Source organism: Cenococcum geophilum (genome assembly GCF_001692895.1).
Source record: "Cenococcum geophilum 1.58 unplaced genomic scaffold K441scaffold_6, whole genome shotgun sequence".
Classification (NCBI taxonomy): domain Eukaryota; kingdom Fungi; phylum Ascomycota; class Dothideomycetes; order Gloniales; family Gloniaceae; genus Cenococcum; species Cenococcum geophilum.
The window spans coordinates 1,712,928-1,733,461 of NW_027137564.1; the positions used below are offsets into that span (position 1 = coordinate 1,712,928).

Genomic DNA, 20,534 nt, shown 5'->3' on the forward strand with positions numbered 1-20,534 from the left:
GACTAAATCGCAGACGATTGTCTCGTAGAGCTACGGCTCGCCTTAGAGCTACGGCTCGTCTTAGAGCTACGGCTCGTCCAAGGGCTACGGCCCGACCCGGAGATTCTCCGGCTGTCAGCCTGAGGGCTGCCGAGACTAAACCGTAGGCGGTTGTCTCTCGTAAGCTGCGGCTTACCTTAAGAGCTTCGGCTCAGAGATCCTATGCGATCTCGTAAGCTACGGCTTACCCTAAGCTAAGGCTCCGACCCGGAGACTCTCCGGCTGTCAGCCAAAGGGCTGCCGAGACTAAACCGTAGGCGGTTGTGTCTCATTAAGCTACGGCTTACCTCAAGAGCTTCGGCTCAGAGATCCTATGTGATCTCGCAAGCTACTGCTTGCTTCAAAGAGCTATAGCTTGCCCAAGAGAATGGCAGCAGCTCCCAAAGATCGTACGCGATCATCTTTCTGCAAGGCTTTGGTCGCTCCAAGAGCTCCAGCTTGCATCAAGAGCTACGGCTCGTCTTAGGGCTACGGCCCGACCCGGAGACTCTCCGGCTGTCAGCCAAAGGGCTGCCGAGACTTAATCGTACGCGATTGTCTCTTCTGAAGTTATAAGCTCAGCTTATGAGATCCTATGCGGTTAAATGCCATCCTTAAAGCCCATAGCTACAGCTTCAAGAGCTACGGCTCAAAGATCGTACGCGATCTCTCTGTGCAAGGCTTTGGTCGCTCCAAGAGCTCCAGCTTGCATCAAGAGCTATAGCTTTGCCCAAGAGAATGGCAGCAGCTCAAAGATCGTACGCGATCATCTTTCTGCAAAGGCTTTGGTCGCTCCAAGAGCTCCAGCTTGCATCAAGAGCTACAGCTTGCCCCAAGAGAATGGCAGCAGCTTAAAGATCCTAACGCGATCATCTCTGCAAAGCTTTGGTTGCTCCAAGAGCTCCAGCTTGCTTCAAAAGCTCACAAGACCCTATCGACATCTCTCCGAACCCTTCCGGGACGAGCCCTCTAATATCTCCGCTACCGCAAGGTAATGGAGGGTTGACCGCAAGAAGGGGGGGGAAGTAAGGGATATTCTTGCGATCAAGGCCGCTCCAAGTGGAGACTATCTGGCTGTCAGCCATAGAGCTGTCGAGACTTAAATCGCAGGCGATTGTCTCCAAGACTGATACGATCAAGTCTTACCCCACCCAGCAGTACGCTCTTTTCCTACCTAAAATAGGGCCCTTTTTCCCACTGGGTTTTGGCCATAGTTAAGGTTTTTTATCGAGGCTGCTTGGCTGGTCCTTTTCCCCCATTTTTTTATTCCCCTGTATACAAGCCAAGGCTTCTGCACTGCTTACCTTTCTGTACATAGAATCAATCTATTGGGATACGGCGGGGGCCAGCCCTAACCAAGGGGGGGGCAATGTAAGGGTACTTTGGTCCCTTACTCGGCTACATCCCGGGAGCTCTCAGGGGCTGCCAAGGCTAGGCCTTCGGCTAGGCCTTGGCCACCCCTTATAAGCTCCTCGGGCTTACAGCCCTCCTTCCTCCCCCATCGGTTCGTCTCTCTCAGTACGAGGCTATTGCCTACCCTCATTACCATATCGTCCTCTTCCATCGACTCCCTATGTGACTCATGCTCGGCTTGCCTGCTCCCTACCGTACACCCTGGCAATACTGCCTTACAGCTATCCCCTTAAACCAATAGCGAAGCTATAGAGTAATTAAAACTCGGAGCCCTATAATAACTAAAGGACTTTAACCTTATAGCGGCCTTCCTAACGTATACGCATTAAAGAGTTATAAAATCTATAGTACTATCTAGTTTTATACTTAGAGCAGTATAGAATAAAATAGCTTTTACCTAAAAACTATCTAAAAGGTTAATAGATTTTATCTATAAGGTATAATAGAGGGACGCTTTCTATACTATCCTTAATATAAAAGTAGACCGGAAATATAACGGAAAGGAAGCTACTAGGCGCTACTATTAGGAACTAAACCTAATAGGCCTATTACATAGAGGTAGTAAGGTTTAGGTGCTATAAGAAGCAAACCTATAACAGAAGATTCTTATAAAGAATTACAATAATCCTTTAGGCGGCCACTATAGTTAAGTAAAAATAGTAGAATTACTTTAGCGCAAATACTATTAGCTAAGGCTTAATTAGGAAGTAAAGGAGTATATTAGCTATTATAAGAAGTATTAAGTATATAAAATCCGTAGGCATAAGCCATAGGGTCTACTTAAATTAGTTCCCCCCGCTAGTAAGCTATAGCAATATTACACTATAAACTTTATTACGGATCTCTCGCTATTTAAAGATAGCTAAAGATAAATATATAATTCGGTCCTTATACTTATTAATAGGGTTTTAAAGTACGTCTAATACCTTTTTATTAATAAGACGATTAATATATAAGAGCTCGCTAACCTAATTAAGGAGAAATACTTTCTTAAAGTAGATTAGCTATACTCCATTATTACTAATAGGGGCAGCGTCTTTATAAGCTAGTACTAGTTAAACCTATACTTCTATTTAAAAATAAATTACTATTATAGTATAGCTTTCTATCTACAAACGGATGGGTAAATAAAACGCTAAAACTAGGAACTAGAGTCTTACCTACGGATGTATTTAAACTACTAGTAAGATAACTAGTATAAGCTACTTCCGTATACAGAGTACGCTTATAATTTAAAGTAATATATATTATATAAGTATACACTAATCCAGATTGCCTACAGCGTTTAACTATTTAGGTTTAATAGTATACCTAATAATTACTGGCTAAGGCTATATAATTAGTTATAAGATCCTACCGGGAAGTCTAAAAATATCTACTAAAGAGTATAAGAATACCTCTAGGAATAGGAGGAGTAATAAAAATATATAAAGTAGAGCCTATAAAATGCCCAAGAGTAGTAGAAACTTTATTATAACCGTAAGCACCAGAATAAGTATTTTAGAGTAGGCAATAAGGTTCTATTACGTTTAATAAATATTAAAACCTATTAACTATTAAAGAAGCTTTGTTAGCGACTTAGTCAATTAAGACATAAGCACGGCAAAAGGGTCGCGCAAGCCTGTACGATTGAATTGTCTATAAACAAGAATCTAAAGCTAGGGAAAGGAAAGGAGAAGAAGAGCAGCGCCGTTTAATGTTTTATAAGATCTTTGCGTCACGTGACCGCAATATACGGCACTCTATGGCAACTTGCCGGTGCGTAGTTCTGCCAAGTTCTGCTAGTGCTATAACATTACCCCCCCCTCCAAAAAAGCCTGCCCTTAGGCTTTGCCGCTAAAAGTCTTGGCAAGAGAATCTGACCAATTAGACAACTTTAACCGCTAGTCGAAGTTCCTGGATATTTTAATACCTTACGTAACTAAGAAATTTCTGGGGTGTTTTTGTCCTTATATTCTTCTAGTAGCTTATTATCTTTGTTATACCAGCACTCTATCTACTTGTTTAGGTACTTTAGCGGTCCGGGTTTATTAGGGTAACGGCTATAGAACTCTTAAAGCTTATAGGGGCTACCTATAAAGTTCTATATAGGGTACTAAGTAGGGTCTAGGTTATATCCTTTCTAACTAATACAATACTTTAATGTTCCCTTTATAAGTTTATAGGCTAGTATTTCTTTAATTTCCTATTTATTATCGTCGTTAACTTAAATTAGTAGGGGAGGTTTATTCTTTTATCTAGGCAGTAGGTTATTTATAGCTTTCCGTAGCTTATTCAGTAAAAAAATAGGGTGAACTTTAATTAAGTCTGGGAGTTTAACCTTATACGAGTTGCCTACTTTATTAAGAATCTTATACGGTTCTGCTATCTTATAGTTTAGCTTACGGCTAGGCCGTTCTGTCTTCTAGTTCTTTATTATAACCTAGACTATATCGCCTATAGTAAAGTTAGGCTCGTGCCTATACTTATTCGCCTGCTATTTTATTAATTTCTGAGCCTTTTTTAGGTTTATATAGGCTACTTTCTAGGCTTTTTCTAAGCGCTTAGCGTACTGCTAGGCTTCCTTATAAGATGGTTTTTTATATACGGTCTAGGGCCCTTCTAGTCTTTCCCAGGTAAAGCTTATACGGGGTAGGTAACCCATTTCTAGTTAAATAGGGGCAAATCTGGTAGAGTCGTGGGGTAGGGTGGCTTGGGCGTAGTCTATTAAGGGTAATAGTTTAGCCTAGTTATCCTAGAAGTAGTTAATAAAAGGCCGAAGTCTCTAGTCCAAGTATTAATTTATAATCTCTGTTTAACCGTCTATCTGGGGGTAATATGCCGTAGAAAGCTTTAGCTTAATGCCTAGGATCTAGGTAAACTTATTCTAAAAGGCTAATATAAACTACGGCCTGTGGTTGGATATAATAGTATCTAGTAGTCCGTAAATTTAGTAGATGTAGTGGATATATAGTTAGGCTGCCTCTTTAGCATCGATATTTTTATAATAGGGAATTAAGAACGGGCGCTTGCTAAAGCGGTTAACTAGGATTATAACTATATTATATCCGTTACGGTCTAAAGGTAGCTTATAAAAGTCTATAGAGATATATTACTAGGGGCGGTTAAGTATTGGAAGGGGTTTTAATAGTCCTAGAGTTTTATCTCGTGGAATTATAGACCTACGGCAGTTATTACAGTTCTGTATATAGCGGTTAATATCTATAATTATTCTAGGCTAGTAGTAGCGGTTGCTAATAATCCTGCGGGTTTTATTTTTTCTAGGGTAGGCCGTAGAGACCTAGGTATATGCTTCGGCAATAAGCCGAGTCCGTAAGTTCTATTCCTTTACTACTACTAGCCGTTTGCGGTGCTTAAGTAGTCCACTTTTAAGGGACCATGGGCTAGGAACGTTCTTTGCCTTTTCGCGGTACTCCTGTAGAGAAGGGGCCGTACGGTTTACTTATAGCAGTTTATTAATAAGGTCTAGTTCTATAGAGTTAATAGGGTATATCTCGGCATCTAAAGAGTCTGTATTTAGTTCTGCCCGTATTTAGGAGTTAAGGTACTCTAGTTGTAGTAGCGTCTAGGTCCGTAATAAGATCTTTATAGCCATATAGTTACCTAGGTCTTATTTACGCCTAGTAAGAGCATCCGTACGGTTTATAGTGCCTAGCCTATATATAATTAAGAAGTTAAACTAAGATAGGATATCCGCCTAGCGTACCTACTGGGCCGTAAGGGCCTTAGTTGTTATAAAGTATTCTAGGGCCTTATAATCTAATACTACCTTAATGGGTTTAGAGGTCCCCTCTAGCTATATACACCAGTGCTAAAAGCTAGAGATAATAGCTAGCATTTCTTTATTATAGATGTGGTAGTTTAGTTTAGTATCTATTATAGTCTTTAAATAGTATGCGATAGGGTGCCATTCTCCGTCTGGTTGCTTTTAGGAAAAAATACTAGCTATTACGCCGTTTAAGGTATTAGTTTTTAGTATCGAGGGCCGTTCTAGGTCAAAGTGGGCAAGTAGGGGGGCCGACACTAGCCGTTTTTTAAGCTTATTAAAGGCCTGTATATACATGGCGTTAAAGTAGAAGGGCTAGTCTTTCCTAGTAAGGCGGTTAAGAGGCCAGGCGATCCTGCTATAGTTCTTAATAAAGCGTTAGTAGAAGTTATAGAAACCTAAAAATAATTATACCCCCTTTATGGTCCGTGGGGGCGTCCACTAGTTAATTACGGCCGTTTTCTCTAGGTTGGCCTTAATTCCGTCCGTGCTGATGATAAAACCTAGGTATTTTATACGCTTAACACTAAATTTTGACTTCTTAATATTGGCCTGGAGGCCAGCTTCGCGGAGCCGTTATAGGACTTTATGGACGTGCTCCTCGTATTCTAGTTCATTCTCTAAGTAGATTATAATATTATCTAGATAGGCCGTATAGAAGTCGTTAAGGTAGTTAAAGAGTACATCGTTTATATACCGCTGGTACATAGCTAGTCCGTTAGTTAGTCTAAAAGGAAGTACCTTATATTTGTACATTCCGTAACGGGTCTAAAATATAGTAAAATCCTTAAACCCGGGGTTTATCCTAATTTAGTAAAAGGCCTAGCGGATATTAAGCTTTATAAAAACCTTAGCTCTACTTATTTGGGTAAGAGTCTTATTAAGTAAGGGCAGCAGGTAGCGGTCCTTGCGGGTTATATTATTTAGCTTACGGTAGTCAATGCAGAAGCGCAGTCCTCTATTTAGCTTTTTAATAAAGAGAATAGGTGAGTTAAAAAGGGCTTGGCTAGGCTTAATAAAGCCCTTATTTAGGTTATTAATAAGGTACTGCTTTATAGCCTATAATTTGGTAATAGACTGTGGGTAGAGAGGGCTAAAGCTAAGGGTGCTTCCCTTGTCTTGCTCGATCTCGATCTTGTAGTCGTATAGTTAGTAGGGTAAAAGCATGTTAGACGCTGCCTTAGAGAATACGTCCTTGAATTTCCGGTGTTAATTAGGTAGTTTTTGTTCCACTAGTTCTTTATCTATAAGCCTACTTTCCTGTTTACTAAGCTCGCTTTTCTTTTCCTTAATTATTTAGTCAATTTCGTATAGGCTAGTTGTAAAGGTAACGGCATTAGGCTAAACTAGGTTCTAGTAAAATCCTATAGCGCTAATACAGCAGACATTAACTAGTGGGAGGTCCGTAGGTTTCTTTAGCATTTATTAGGCCGTAGTTTGCGGTATAGGGTTTATGGTCTTCCTCAGCTCACGTTCCATTTTCCGTAAGTTATCCTTCCTATCTATTAGTTTAGTGTGGCGTTTAATATCCCTAGGTTTCCTTTATAGCTGCGTAGGGCCTAGGTTCTTTATTAGGGACTTAGCTAGGCCACTACTAACTTCCTAAGTCTTTAGTGCGGGTAGTGTAATATAGGCAGTTTAGGGGCGGCGTAATATACGGATCCGTTGCGGATTAAGCTATATATCCTTCTTAAAAGCCTAGTCCCTATGCGTTATATTGGCCTAGTAAATGGTGTCTATCTACAGCCGTACTAGGTTTTCTATTATAATGCTGATCTCTTTTATAAAGGAAGGCGTTAGGGGCATAGTTTTGGGCTAGATAAGCTGCCTATTCCGTATATTAAGCTATAAGCCTAAATAGGCTAGCTATTTTCTCCCTAAGATTATATTATAGCTTCTAAGGTCCGTAATAAGGAAGGGGACGTTATACTACCTTTGTCCGTTAACGCGGAGGTAGATTTGCAAGATAGTTATAATAGGTGGCCCTATTCGTCCGTTATAACCGCGAATAGGGATTAGTTTAGGCAGTTCTTTAAGGGGTGTATTTAAAAAGTCAGCCAGTTTTACAGCGCACTTTATATTAATTAAAGTAAAGGCATTTACTCCTAAGTTAGCTAAAGCAGAGGTTAAAACTTAATATCTATTACGAAATAAAGTATAAGGGATAGTGTAGCTTCTTCTACTAACTAGCCGACCTAGATCGATATATAACATATTAATCCCTTTTAACCCTAGAGAAGAGTCTTCCTCTAGGGTTCCTCTTTTTCCGGCTCTATACTATCTTCCTAAATTAATAGGACCTCGTTTGTCTTTATCTTTATTAGGCAGTTCCTTATAGGGTAGCCTATTTAACCGCACGAAAAGCAAGCTCCTTAATTGCTAAGGGCCTATATATAGGGGTCGCTATATATAAGCCGGGTGTACACTAGGCCCGCAGTAAGGGTAGCTGCGCGGCTAACTGCCGGGTTAACTATAGGAGTTATCGATCGTGCTAGGGCACTATAGGCCGTACTTACAGTACTTGCGGCCTAGTTTGCGAGGTTTCTAGTTTTTAGCTAATTAGCGCGTGCTTTAATTTAACGGAGGCCTTAGTTAATAGCTAGGTAATAGTTTATAAGTTCCTTTAACGTCTATACCGTAGTATAAGCTAGTAATACAGCCCGCTATAGGTCTAGGGTAAGCTTATTAAAGAGGTCTAGTAGTAGGTCTTCCTAGGGGATCTGGGCCTATCCGGCCAGGTATAGAAAGCGGGTTTAGAAGGCTGAAAAGGTCTCCGTTGTTTTTATATTTAGGCTTTTATAGCTAAGGCAGGCGTTTTATACTTTAAAAGGGTCTTTATAAATAGAAGATAAGTGTTTAATTATTTCTTTTTTAGAGATAAAGTGGTCTACTAAGTCTTTAGTATATTACGGGCGTAAATACGTCTAGGCGTCTCCGCTAGTACGGCCGAAGACATAGGCCATTCTGGCTCGGGCGCTAGGGAAGTGGTCTATATTAACTTTAAGCTTGTCCTATAATTAAAGCTTTTAATTATTAAATATAGGGTCGGTTCCGTCTGTAAGTAGCAGGGGGTCTATAACCTTTATTAACCGCCTTAGTACTATATAGGCCTCGGTAGGTCTACTAAGGCGCTAAAATAGGGCCTAAAGGACTATAGTAAGTCTTTAGTTGTCTAATAATGACTTATTATTAGATATAGGGGTATCTCTAGCTTTAAGCAGCTCTTNNAGTTNTTTAATTTTAGNATTAGTAGCNGTAAGCTCCGCCTAGGGGGTTAAAACNTTAATTGTTTCTTTATCTAAAGTATTTAAGGGTCCTGCAGCTGCTTTACCTACTGCTGTGGTTTGTGGCATAGTGGTAGGGGTATTAGGTAATTCTAGGTAATTTCTTTAAGGGTTCTAGTCTGTGCGTATCTTGTAGGTCCTTTCCTTAGGGTTCTATTCTTTTCTTTTAGGTCCTGTCCTTATGGTCCTTATAATGTCCTTAGGGTCCTATTCTATGTTCTGGTAGATATATTTAAGTTCCTTCTTAGGAAAAAAGAGTAGAGCGAGCTTTAGATAATGTTAGTGACTTAGTTAATTAAGATATAAGCACGGCAAAAGGGTCGCGCAAGCCTGTACAATTGGATTGTCTATAAACGAGAATCTAAAGCTAGGGAAAGGAAAGGAGAAGAAGAGCAGCGCCGTTTGATGTTTTATAAGATCTTCGCGTCACGTGACCGCAATATGCGGCACTCTGTGGCAACTTGCCGGTGCGTAGTTTTGCTAAGTTCTGCCAGTGCCGTAATAAGCTTAATATAAGATACCTAGGTCCCTTTTAAGTTAAGGAATAAATTAGTAAGCTAGCCTATTATCTCTAGCTACCCCTATTTATAGCCTATATATATTTAGTATTTTATATAAACCTACTAGAGCTATAGCATAGACTACCGCTAGAAAAGAACTTCCGTCTAGGCCCAATTAAATACCCTAAGGTAGTGGGCGAGCGGTATAAGGTTAAAGCTATACTATACTATAAGTCTATTAAGAACAAGCTTTAATTTAAAGTTAAATAGCTAGGCTAGCCTGCTAAGGACTCTATATAGAAACCAGAGGATCACCTTAATTATTATAAAGATATTTTAAAAGAATATTAGGACTAAGGTCCACAATCTACAAATTACAAAAAGCACTCTAATACTATAGTGTTATCGCAACCTATAAAAAAAGCTTATAGTAGGCCGTAAAAGGCCCTAAAAAGTAAATAGGTTAAATTGGATATAGTATAGACAAGCTTTAAAACCTATAGAAATAGGGCTACGGCCTAAGGCAGGACGGGTCCTTAGCCTTCTTACGTATATAGCATAGAGTTAATAGGGCATTTTGCTAGAATTGTATTCCTAGTTATTAATTTATACCAGAAATATTATTTTTAGGGCTCCTAAGCCCTTCCTAAAAGCTTTCTAAGGCCTTTTTAAGCACCTAATTAAGGTCCTTAATTACTACTATATATAAGAATAAATCCTAAATACCTAATCTAAAAAGCCACTATGCCTTATCCTTAAGAGTAGGATTAGTATCTATTGGCCCTCTAAGGGATAGCTGACGAGAATAAGATCTAGAACCCTTAGTAGGGGTATAAGTAGGTATAAAAATAGGGGTAGGACGATAAGGCGTAGCTAGGGCAGAGATCCTTAAACGCTTAACACTAATATTAGGTCCAAACCAATACTAATAAAGCTCTTATAGTGTAAGCTTATAGTTAATAAAGATACGCTTAAGCCCAGAATAAACAGAGACGTTAGCTAGCTAGTATAGTCTAAAACTACTAAGACCTTACTACGGCAACTATTAGTTACCTATTTGCTAGGTACCTAAAGGGTAACCTACCTAATACCGTATTATATTATGCTCTTTTAAAACTTAACGCGTATATATAAACTTCTTCCTATAATAGACGGCAACCTTCTTCTTATTACCCCTATTCCTTACTCTATCCTTAATATACTAACCTTACTCTTATATTAAGCGTTACTAGCTAGCTTACTAAAAATTATAGGTAGTATAAATAGCCGTAGCATAGTCTTAAATTCGGCTAAGTTATTTAATATTTACGCTAAAATAAGAAAGAGCCCAGGCGATGTAGTAGTTAAGGATATTAAAGGAATGTTACCACTTAGGCCCAGGCTATTAAAGCTTAAAGTTAGCAATAGAAATCTATTAAAAATAGAAAAGCTTACCTTAATATAACTATCGCTCTTAATACGTATATATTAATTATAAGGACTAAAGGTATTAGATCTAACGCAGTGTATCTTATTATAAGCCTCTAGAATCCTATTATTAGATTTCTAGTCTTTTAAAGATATATAGGCAAAAATTATTTAGGTAGGACCAGCACTAGTTATAAGTTAATAGAGGTTAGGGTTCTATATATAAAGGTAGGGCTAAAATACGCTATAAAATCTGCTTAAAAGAGTAGTTAGTAGGAGAACGAAGAGGCATATTAAATTATTAATAGAAAAGAAGAAAATCTTAATAATATATTAAAGATACGCCCAAAATTAGATAAAGGTTAGTAATAGGAAAGTAAGGTATTAAGGAAAAGGAGTAGCTTAATAAGTAAAGGTATCCTTATACTTTACCGTCCAATACCCTTTTAGTAAATAGCCGTAACCTTACTAGGGGCCAACTATAAGAAAGGGGGAGGTAATATAAGGGATATTATTGCGGACACCTTAGGTTGCCCTTAGGATAACCCCTAAACGCCCCTTAAATAATTACCAGTTATATACTAAAGGCACATACCTATAGTATATAGTCTCCACAATCCCAGAGGCCTTACCTCCTTAAGGATTTATCTCTTTTACTAATCTATCCTATTCTAATCGTATCCTTATAGCCCCCTATCTATAAAGTCCCCTTACATTTACGTAGTAATATTAATAGTATATTATCCACAAACGGACAGATAAATAAAAAGATTAAATTAAACGCTAGAATAGTATCTAAAATATTATATTAATATAAATACACTTAAATATAACTACCTGCGGAGCTCTTACTGCACCCGGCCTAAAAAGACTAAAACCAACCAAAAAGAACCCTAAAAAACACCTAAAGAATCCCCCTAAGATACATACATCGCAGGGGAGGCACACATTAACCGACGGTGGCTCGCACTCGCGCGCAACCGCCAGATTCACGCCTAATAACGGCCCTCCATAATAAAGACGGGCGAATACCACACTATAAAGCGGAAACACCTCTATTAAGAAGGCATCTAACAAAATATAAAGCCTACTAGACGTGTCTAGTATCTAGAATTATAGGGGAGTAACTATTAGCTATAACGAACTAATATAGCTAGTAGAATGGCTCCGCTAGTCTAGTAAACCTTAGGCGCCCCTTTAGCAAACCCTTAATTAAATCCTCTAACGGCTAAGCAAAATTAAAAATAAATAAAACCCCCCCTTACCGGCGAACCGCACCTAGGCCGCCGTAGCCGCGCTTTTACACTATAGGGAACCTACCCCCCTTAAGATAATAACCGGGTATATAATTATAATATAACCAAATATAGAAAAAGTAGAGGGGCTTAGGGGATAATTAAAAACAGAAGTCCTTATGGAGATTTATAAAGAGGTCTACAACGTAGTTATAGTCTAACACCTTAGGAGCGGAGACATTAGAGTCACCTTAAAGGACCAATAGGTAAAGGAACGAGCTATAAAGGTAGGAGACACGCTAGGAGAACGTATTGGCATAAAAGTGCTCCGCGAAGACTACCTAGTTAAAGTCCTAGCGGTTCCTATAAGCCTTAGGGTAGAAAAGGGATGCTAGGCAGACAACATAGCAACTATATAGGAGATAGTAAAACATACAGAACGCCTTATACTAGGCCTTAAGATTACCCAAATCTAATAGCTTTAACAGGAAAATGTAAACTAAGTAAATAATAAGAATAATAAGAGGATATAAAGGTCACTAAAGACTTACTAGGGAGACGCCGGTCAAACGCATGGCTCCCTTATTATCAGCATATATATACTAAGAATGCAAAACTCCTTATCTAAAAAGGAATAATTATAAATGGCCTTATATATAACGTAAGGCTCTATAACTATAGACTACACCTAGAATAATACTATTACTGCGTATAATAGGAACATACCTAATCCACATACGCAGTATAGGTGTGCTACGGCCACTATGCAAGCCCCTACAATATAAGACACTACTTAAATTAAGACTAAATAAAATATGTAAACTGCCACCAAAGCACATATAAGGCGTAGGAGAGAGAAGACTACATTAAATATAGGAGGCGGAAGGTAAGGGCTTAACAGCTACGGGAATAACTATACGCCAGATTATATAAATAAAAATAATAGGCGATAAGCTAGGGGGACACAGGTGCCTTCCTAGCGTTTCCTACCTTTAGCACTAGGGGGCTAGGCCAGCCGTCCCAAGCCTTAACGGGCCAAAAGCGGCGCCGCGCGACATTACCAAACTATATAGGGATATAAGGGTCACAGGGGACATAAGGGAGAGAACGCCCTGTAGGAAGACCCCTATAGATAGCTATAGTAAGCTTAAGACCAGGACAATTAAGAATTAGATTTAACGCGGCAAATATAATATTTATAGCCGACCTATAAAGGGTATATAGCCAGCTAGTAAGAACAGGGGAGGAACTGGAGATAATAACAGATTTAGATATAAAAGCGCTAGTAGGAACACAAGATACCGAAATGGAAAGCTCTATATAAAATAAGTAGTAACTAGGGTATAGATATAAGAGATAGAAGTTCTAAATATCCTAGAGAAAGTAGAAATAGAAAAAGTAAAGAATAAAAAAAAGGCGAAGGACCCTCACCGGGGGCCCGCCACCTATCTATTATACAGTACAACTGCGGTAATATAAACCACCGTCTCGTAAGGCCTTTACTAGACGGTCTAGACCTAGAGAAATACTATATCCTTACCATATAAGAGCCGTACTACAATACCTATATATAATTGATATACTGCCCCTAAGGATTCCAGCTCCTATACAAACTAAAAGCAGCTATACGCGTGTACTTTATAATTAGTAAGGCTATTAGCCTATTCTTATAGTTATAGCAGGCAGTTAACCTAGACATTATAGTTATAACAATCCAGATATATAGGGGACTGGTATAAATTATTAATATATATAACCCTAGGGTCGAAAGGGTCCTATAAATAGAGAATATTATATCGGTAATAAGCTTGCTAAAAACCGAAGGCATAGAGTTCATCCTACTAGGAGACATAAACCTCCACCACCCGCGGTAGGGGGGTATCTATATTACTGCTAATTAACAGGTAAAGTGCCTACTAAAAGCTATAGACACCTAGGGCCTTAAGTTAGCCACCCCCCTAGAAGCAACTATATAGTAATAAGGAACCTTTAGAAGTATAATTGACCTTATATTTATAGACGAAGGCCTATACTAGAGACTTAAAAGGTGCAACCCCAAAGAAGAATAGGCACTTGCCTTAAACTATATCCCCATCCAGATATAGCTAGATTTAGATATTAAGGCGCAACTAAGTAGTAAAATATATACAATAAGGAAGCTTAAGATAGACAGTTTCCTTAATATAGTTAAATAACAACTCTAAGACCTAGAAGAAATCCACCCAATTCTAAACAAGTAAGGCTTATTAGCTACCCCTAAGGAAATTAACCAAAGACTAGAAAGGATCCAGGCAGCAATTAAAAATGGGCTAGAAGAGTACTACCCGGTCTTAAAACCGGGCCCCTATACGCGATATACATAATCTACATAATACGCGGTTCTTATTGCCAGCTAATAATAAGCAAGAAGGAAATATATAAGTAGCCATAACCCTAAAGACAAGAGATAATATAAAGACATAAGAAACCAGTTAAAGAATACCTTAAAGAAAGAAGTAAGGAACAACTAGAGACGGTTTATAAATAAGCATACTTTTAACCTAAGCCTCCCCTATAATAAGGGCCTTTAGGCTATAGCAAAATAGGCAAAAAAAAAGGCAGGGCGCCTAGCAGAAGACCTACACCTACTACCCCTACAAAGAGTAGGGGAATTATAGGCCACTAACAACAACAATAAGAAGGCAAAGATCCTTATAGAAAGGTTCTTCCCCTAACTAGCTCCAGTAAACCTTAGCAATATTATAGGTAAAACACCAGTAACTTACCTAAGGGTTAACAGCGACATAATAATAGAGGAAATAGCTAGAACTATTAGCCGCCTTTTAAATAATACAGCACTAGGACCAGATAGGATTCTAAATAAGGCCTTAAAAACCTATAGACCACTTATAGCACCCTAGCTTGCAGATATAACTAGGGCATACTTTACCATAGGCTACTACCCACAACTTAGAAGAGCTATAACGACAGTTATTCTATAAAAAGAAGGTAAAGCAGATTACTTAATCCCAGGAAGCTACCGCCCTATTACCTTAGAAAAGGTAATAGCAGACCATATAGCAGACACGGCTAAGGAACATAACTTACTACCGTAAAGCTAAATAGGGGCAAGAAAGAACCGCTTAACACTATTAGCACTTACGCTACTCACTACCACCATTAAATCCGCATAGGCGATGCGAAGGGACTTTATAGTATTAATGCTTAGCCTAGATATTAGCGGCGCCTATAATAACATACCCTATAAGCGTCTNCTATATATCCTTAGGGCAAAAGGCTTCCTAGAATAAATTATATAATTTATTTAAGGGTTTATAGGTTAGAAAGAAATATTACTAGTCTTTAGCAGATACCAGAGCCCCCCTATTATAGTTACAACAGGAATACCATAAGGATTACCCCCTCTCGCCTATACTCTTCCTTTTCTTTATAAGCAACCTACTTAACTCCTTTAAGAAAGGGGCGACCTAGGGAATAGGCTTTATTAACAACACAAACCTAATTATATACGGGCCAACAGCCGCAAAAAATTGCAGAATACTAGAGAAAGCTTATAACACCTATATAGAATAGGTAAGACAATATAGAGTCTAATTCTCACTAAAGAAATACCAGCTAATCCACTTTATAAGAAAACGCAACCAATCTACAGATCTCTAGCACATAATTTACATCTAAGGCTTTAGGGGTTAACCAGTTTAGGGCCTAAGGGTATTAGGAGTATAAGTAGATAGTAAGCTCTAGTAGAGCGTATATACGGCGCAAGCGGCCCGTAAGGGCCAAGCATAGTACATTATATTATCTAGGATCGTTAATTCTATATAGGGTCCATACTTCTAGAGGTTACGCCTACTATATACAGCAGTTATCCGGCCAACTATAACGTATAGGTCCAGTATTTGGGCCATTAGAGAATCTAAAAAAGGCCCCCCTAAATCGCTCCTTAAACCACTCTAAAAGGTCTAAACAGCCTACCTCTAGAGTATAATAGGCGGATATAAGCGAACGGCCACAGCACTACTTAAAAAGGAAGCCAATATTCCCCCCCTATAACTATATATTAAAGCCGCTGTAATATAAAGGGCGTAAAATAAACGTAACTCTAATGTTATAAAGTATATTAAGACACGCCTAAATAAACTATAGAGGGACCCTAGGGCGCCCCATAGGAGAATAAACTAATAACCCTAAAGTAGGGAAAATATATTAGAGAAATAGGTAAAGAAAGCAAAAGAAGAATGGTACTGCTTTAGGGCCTAGGCCCATATAGAGGAGGAAGGGAGATATATAAGAGGCCAGTAAAAACAATAGCAAGAGAGAGAAAGGAGTAAAAGTAGAGTATAAAAGAATGCTAGGAAACCATCTACCGTAATATAACACTGGCTAAACTAACGCTAGAGAGGCGTATAGGAGTTAAAGGTATAGAGGCTAACTAAGGCAAGAGGAACCTAAGCCGTAGCATAGTTAACGCTATAGGGGGTAAACACTCTAGGGCTCCGAGAAGGCCTAATAAAGGCAGAAAATATAATAGCAATACTCTTAAGAATAGGAATAATAGAACTAAAAGACTAGCTCTACTAGATAGGTGTTCTAATAGGTAGCCTAAGATACAAATATAGCTGGCTAAGACAGATACTAAAACACGTAATACTGTTATACCCCTTACATACCAACCAAAAAGTAATACTCTTAGTAGCTGGCATAGAGAACTATAATACACTACTCTTAATATAAAAAGGCCTTAAGGCGGTTACCTAGTGGCTTATTAGCTAAAATATACTAAACCAGTTCTAGGTTATAAAGGAAATGGCAATAGAGGGCAGGGGGGCGAGCAATAGGCGCCCCCTAATAACTCTACAGTGGTAGAGTAAAGTTTGCAATACTAGCGCGTCCGTAAGCTTGTTACGGCAGCAGTAGTTCCTAAAGAGGTTAAAAAGTAAGGTAGTAAAGCACTATAGGTGACTCGCAGGCGCCTTATAGGCGCCTTATAGGCGAGTCCTAAAAGGCAGGGAGATAGATTACGGGGTTTTCTTAAATAGAGTTTTCTCCCTATATATATATAAGGAGTAGTCCGCGTAGGCCCAATAGGGATCCAAATCAGACATTAAGCAATAAATAATAATAAATATTATATTAATTATGTATAAAATAATTGGGTTGTAACGTTTCCCGCCCCAACGTCGCCATTCGGCCAAAAAGACACGGAGTGCTTGCGATATTTATCGCAAGCGCGGCGGGATCTAATATATGTACTCTTACAATTGCCCTCCCCTCTGCGCGTTCGTCCTCGAACGCCAAGCCACAGGGGGTCCGCATACGAAGAGTCGCACCATATATTAGGAGTCCCTAATAACATAAGCGATCGGAATCTTCACTAACGCCTTATCGCACGGATGCGCGTTAGACTGTACCAGCGAAGTGACCGATGGGGATCGAACCCACGATACCTGGCCCCAGTAAGTTCGCAAGCACAATTGTAACGTAGCCCGCCTCCACGTCGCCATACGGCCAAAAAGACTGAGAGTGCTTGCGAACTTGTTGTAAGCGCGGCGGGACCTAATATATATACTCTTACATGGGTATTATTATTACTAGTTATTATTACGGCTTATATAAATGCCTCTAAACCAAAGCTTATAAAATGCTGTATTACGAAGATACTAAGCTAAAGAGAAGGAAAAGGGGTCGCTAGGACTAATATAAACAAATATATAAGATAAGCCGCTAAGGCGCTAGCTTTAGGCGGGCCAATTATAGGTTAGCAGAATATGGCAGAATTTAGCAAATAACGTGCAATAGCGCCGTTATATCACCCCCCTCTTTAAAAGAAAGCCTACCCTTAGGCTTAGTTAGAAATAGGGTAGTACTAGGCTTATAAACGTAGGATTATAAAATATAAGATAAGGAGATAAAGGGGATATAAGTACGTCTAGACTAAGTATAAAAGGCGATTATAGGCTAAGTAGAAGCGCTAGGCCGGAAAGAGTAGCCGCTAAAAGTCTTAGCACAGATCTAACTAATTAGATAACTTTAACCGGCGGTTAAAGTTCCTAGATATCTAAAATTTTATAATACTAGCAGAAAACGGCAGAATATAGCAGAATTTAACAGATAGCTATATTAGGGCTTTAAGGCGTTTTTATCCCTATATTCTTTTAGTAACTTATTATCTTTATTATACTAGCATTCCATCTATTTATCTAGGTACTTTAGAAGTCTAGGTATATTAGGGTATTAGTTATAAAATTCTTTAAGCTTTTAGGGGTAGCCTATAAAGTTCTATATAGGGTACTAGGTTAGGTGTTACGGAAGTAGGCATAAGCTAGAATACAATATACTAAATAGGGTAGTAATTAAAGAAGGCTACATACGCGTAACTATGCGTGGTTAATATAAAGATATTTGGATAAAGAAGAAGATTTTTTATATACCAGGTTGGGTATAAATAGGGGTTATAGGGGAACGTGCGTAGGTGTCTCAGGACGAACGTAAGCACGGGTTAAGAACGTCAAAACGCGCAGGGACGTAAAAGCGTATAAGTCCCGTGACAGTACCCCCCCCTTACTTCCGAGCTCCTGCGAGGCGTGTCGTGTCATATATACTAGAAAAAAACCCAATACGGAAAAAAAAATTCGTTAGCCTTCTCCGCCCTTCTACGTCCTCCGTTACACAGGCTCCTCCAGTTTAGTCCTTCTATGTTTAATTATTAGGCCACTAACTTATTAGGCCTAAAGCATAGCCTAGCTTCCGTCGCCAGCTATACTCCTGTCCTCACCACTTAGAGATGTATTACTAAAGCTTATACAGTCCCTTTCTCGCTTCTAGCAGCTCTACGGCCTTCCCTTCCTATACTCTAGGTCCCCCTAAAAAATTACCCTAATTTTTAGTCCAAAATGGGCGTTTTAGGCAGTATTTATCGGCCTAAACGGCAGTATAGTACGGTGTTTGTGGTCGTGGCAAGGTATATTCTTAGCAGGTTCTTATCGATGCGGTGCAGTATTCATATCGTAGGTAGGTTCTTATCGGTAGCAGTACGGTGCTAGCGTTAGGTTCGGGTTCCGTAGGCATATCAGCACGGGATCTTATTAGATTCGGGTAGCAGTACGGTGCTAGCGACGTGTTCGGGTTCCGTAGGCGAATCGGCACGGAGCTTATCAGTTTATGTGGTAGCAGTACGGTGCCAGCGACGGGGTTGTCTCGTAGGCATATCGGCACAAGGCTTATCGGTTCATGCGGCAGTACGATGCAAGCGACGGGTTCGGGGGTCTAGGGAGCGAGGCTCTACCTAGTCGTGTTCNGCTCGTAGGCGTATCGGCACGAGGCTTGTCGGTTCAGGTAGCAGTACAATACAAGCGACGTGTTCGGGCAGCAGTACAATGCAAGCAACGGGTTCGGGGGTCTAGGGAGCGAGGCTCTACCTAGTCGTGTTCGGGTTAGGTCATAGGCTTATCGGCATAATAGGTTATCGGGTTCGTTTCGCAGGCGTAGCGGCGCAAGGTCTTGTCGGTACGTAGGGCAGTACGTGCAGGTCGGTAGGACAGTAGTAAGATACCAGCTTCCGTGTTCGTGTTTGTGTTCGTGTAGCAGTAGGATACAAGCCATTAGGTCAAACCGAGGGGCAGTAACGTGCCTGTTTGTAAGCAGTAGCAGTAGGGTATAAGCCATCGAGGTCGCAGGCGTATCGGCGCGATATCTTATCGGCAGGTCGTAATTCCACAGGCGTATCAGCGTGGTGTCTTGTTGTACCAGTTTAGAACCCCAGCGTCCTAGTCTACCCGCAGCCAGCAGCTCCTATATCTACCCCATAGGCATAGAAAGGCATACTCCGCGACCAATAGCCTACAGGCCCGCTAGGTATAGAAAAGGGATCCAAATATAGTGTTACGGAAGTGGGCACAAGCTAGAATACAATGTACTAAACAGGGTAGTAATTAAAGAAGGCTACGTACGCGTAACTATACATAGTTAATACAAAGACATTTGGATAAAGAAGAAGATTCTTTATATACCAGGTTGGGTATAAATAGGGGTTGTAGAGGAACGTACGTAGGTGTCTCGGGACGAACGTGAGCACAGGTTAAGAACGTCAAAACGCGCAGGGACGTGAGAGCGTGTAAGTCCCGTGACATTAGGTTAGAATTATAGCCCTTCTATTAAATATAGTATTTTAACGTTCCCCATACTATCTTATAGGCTAGTATTTTATTAACCTCCTATTTATCATCACCGTTTACTTAAACTAGTAGGGGAGGCTCGTTCTTTTATTTAGGCAATAGGTCGTTTATAGCTTTCCGTAACTTATCTAGTAAGAAAATAAGGTAAACCCTAATTAAATCTAGGAGCTTTATCTTATATAAGTTGCCTATCTTCTTAAGAACCTTATATAGTCCTACTATCTAGTAATCTAGCTTACGGCTAGGTCGTTTAGTCTTTTAATTCCTTATTATAACCTAGACTATATTACTAGGGGCAAAATTAGGCTCTTAACGGTGTTTGTTTACTTGCTGTTCCATTAACCTTTAAGCTTTTTCTAAGTTCTTACGGGCTACTATCTAGGCTTCCTCTAATCGTTTGGCGTACTATTAGGCCTTACTATAGGATAGCTTCTCTTATATAGTCTAGGGTTTTTTTTAAACCTTTTTTAGTTAAAGCTTATACGGGGTAAGTATTTTATTTTTAGCTAAATTGGGGCAAACCCTATAGAGTTATAGGGTAGAGTTACTTACGCGTAGTCTATTAAGGGTAGTAGTTTAAACTAATTATCCTAGAAATAGTTAATAAAGGGCCTAAGCCTCTAGTCCAGGTACTAATTTATAATCTCTATCTAACTGTTTATCTAGGGGTAGTAAGCTATAAAAAGCTTTAGCTTAATGCCTAAAATCTAAGTAAACTTATTCTAGAAGGCTAATAT

The 20,534-nt window shown here is 39.5% G+C and overlaps 2 protein-coding genes across 2 annotated transcripts; one reads left to right on the forward strand and one right to left on the reverse strand.

Annotated features, from left to right (window-relative positions):
• Positions 1-382: 382 nt before the first annotated feature.
• On the forward strand, positions 383-1,213 carry K441DRAFT_653872 (uncharacterized protein; the record flags this gene model as incomplete). The annotated part of the gene is made up of 3 exons (XM_067647601.1): positions 383-497; positions 757-792; positions 896-1,213. Coding segments are annotated over exons 1-3 (215 nt in total), but the record flags the coding sequence as incomplete, so codon positions are not given.
• A 17,539-nt stretch (positions 1,214-18,752) lies between these two features.
• Positions 18,753-19,321, reverse strand: K441DRAFT_653879 (uncharacterized protein). Its single transcript, XM_067647602.1, has 3 exons — positions 18,988-19,321; positions 18,945-18,961; positions 18,753-18,841 (listed from the first exon to the last, which is right to left on the reverse strand). Exon 1 carries the CDS (start codon positions 19,286-19,288, stop codon positions 19,070-19,072), a length of 219 nt encoding a protein of 72 aa, XP_067508120.1. The 5' UTR covers positions 19,289-19,321; the 3' UTR covers positions 18,753-18,841; positions 18,945-18,961; positions 18,988-19,069.
• Positions 19,322-20,534: the final 1,213 nt, after the last annotated feature.

Excerpts from the sequence above, each read along its gene's own strand:
- K441DRAFT_653879 (XM_067647602.1), bottom strand. The coding sequence starts at position 19,288 with ATGGCTTATACCCTACTGCTACTGCTTACAAACAGGCACGTTACTGCC.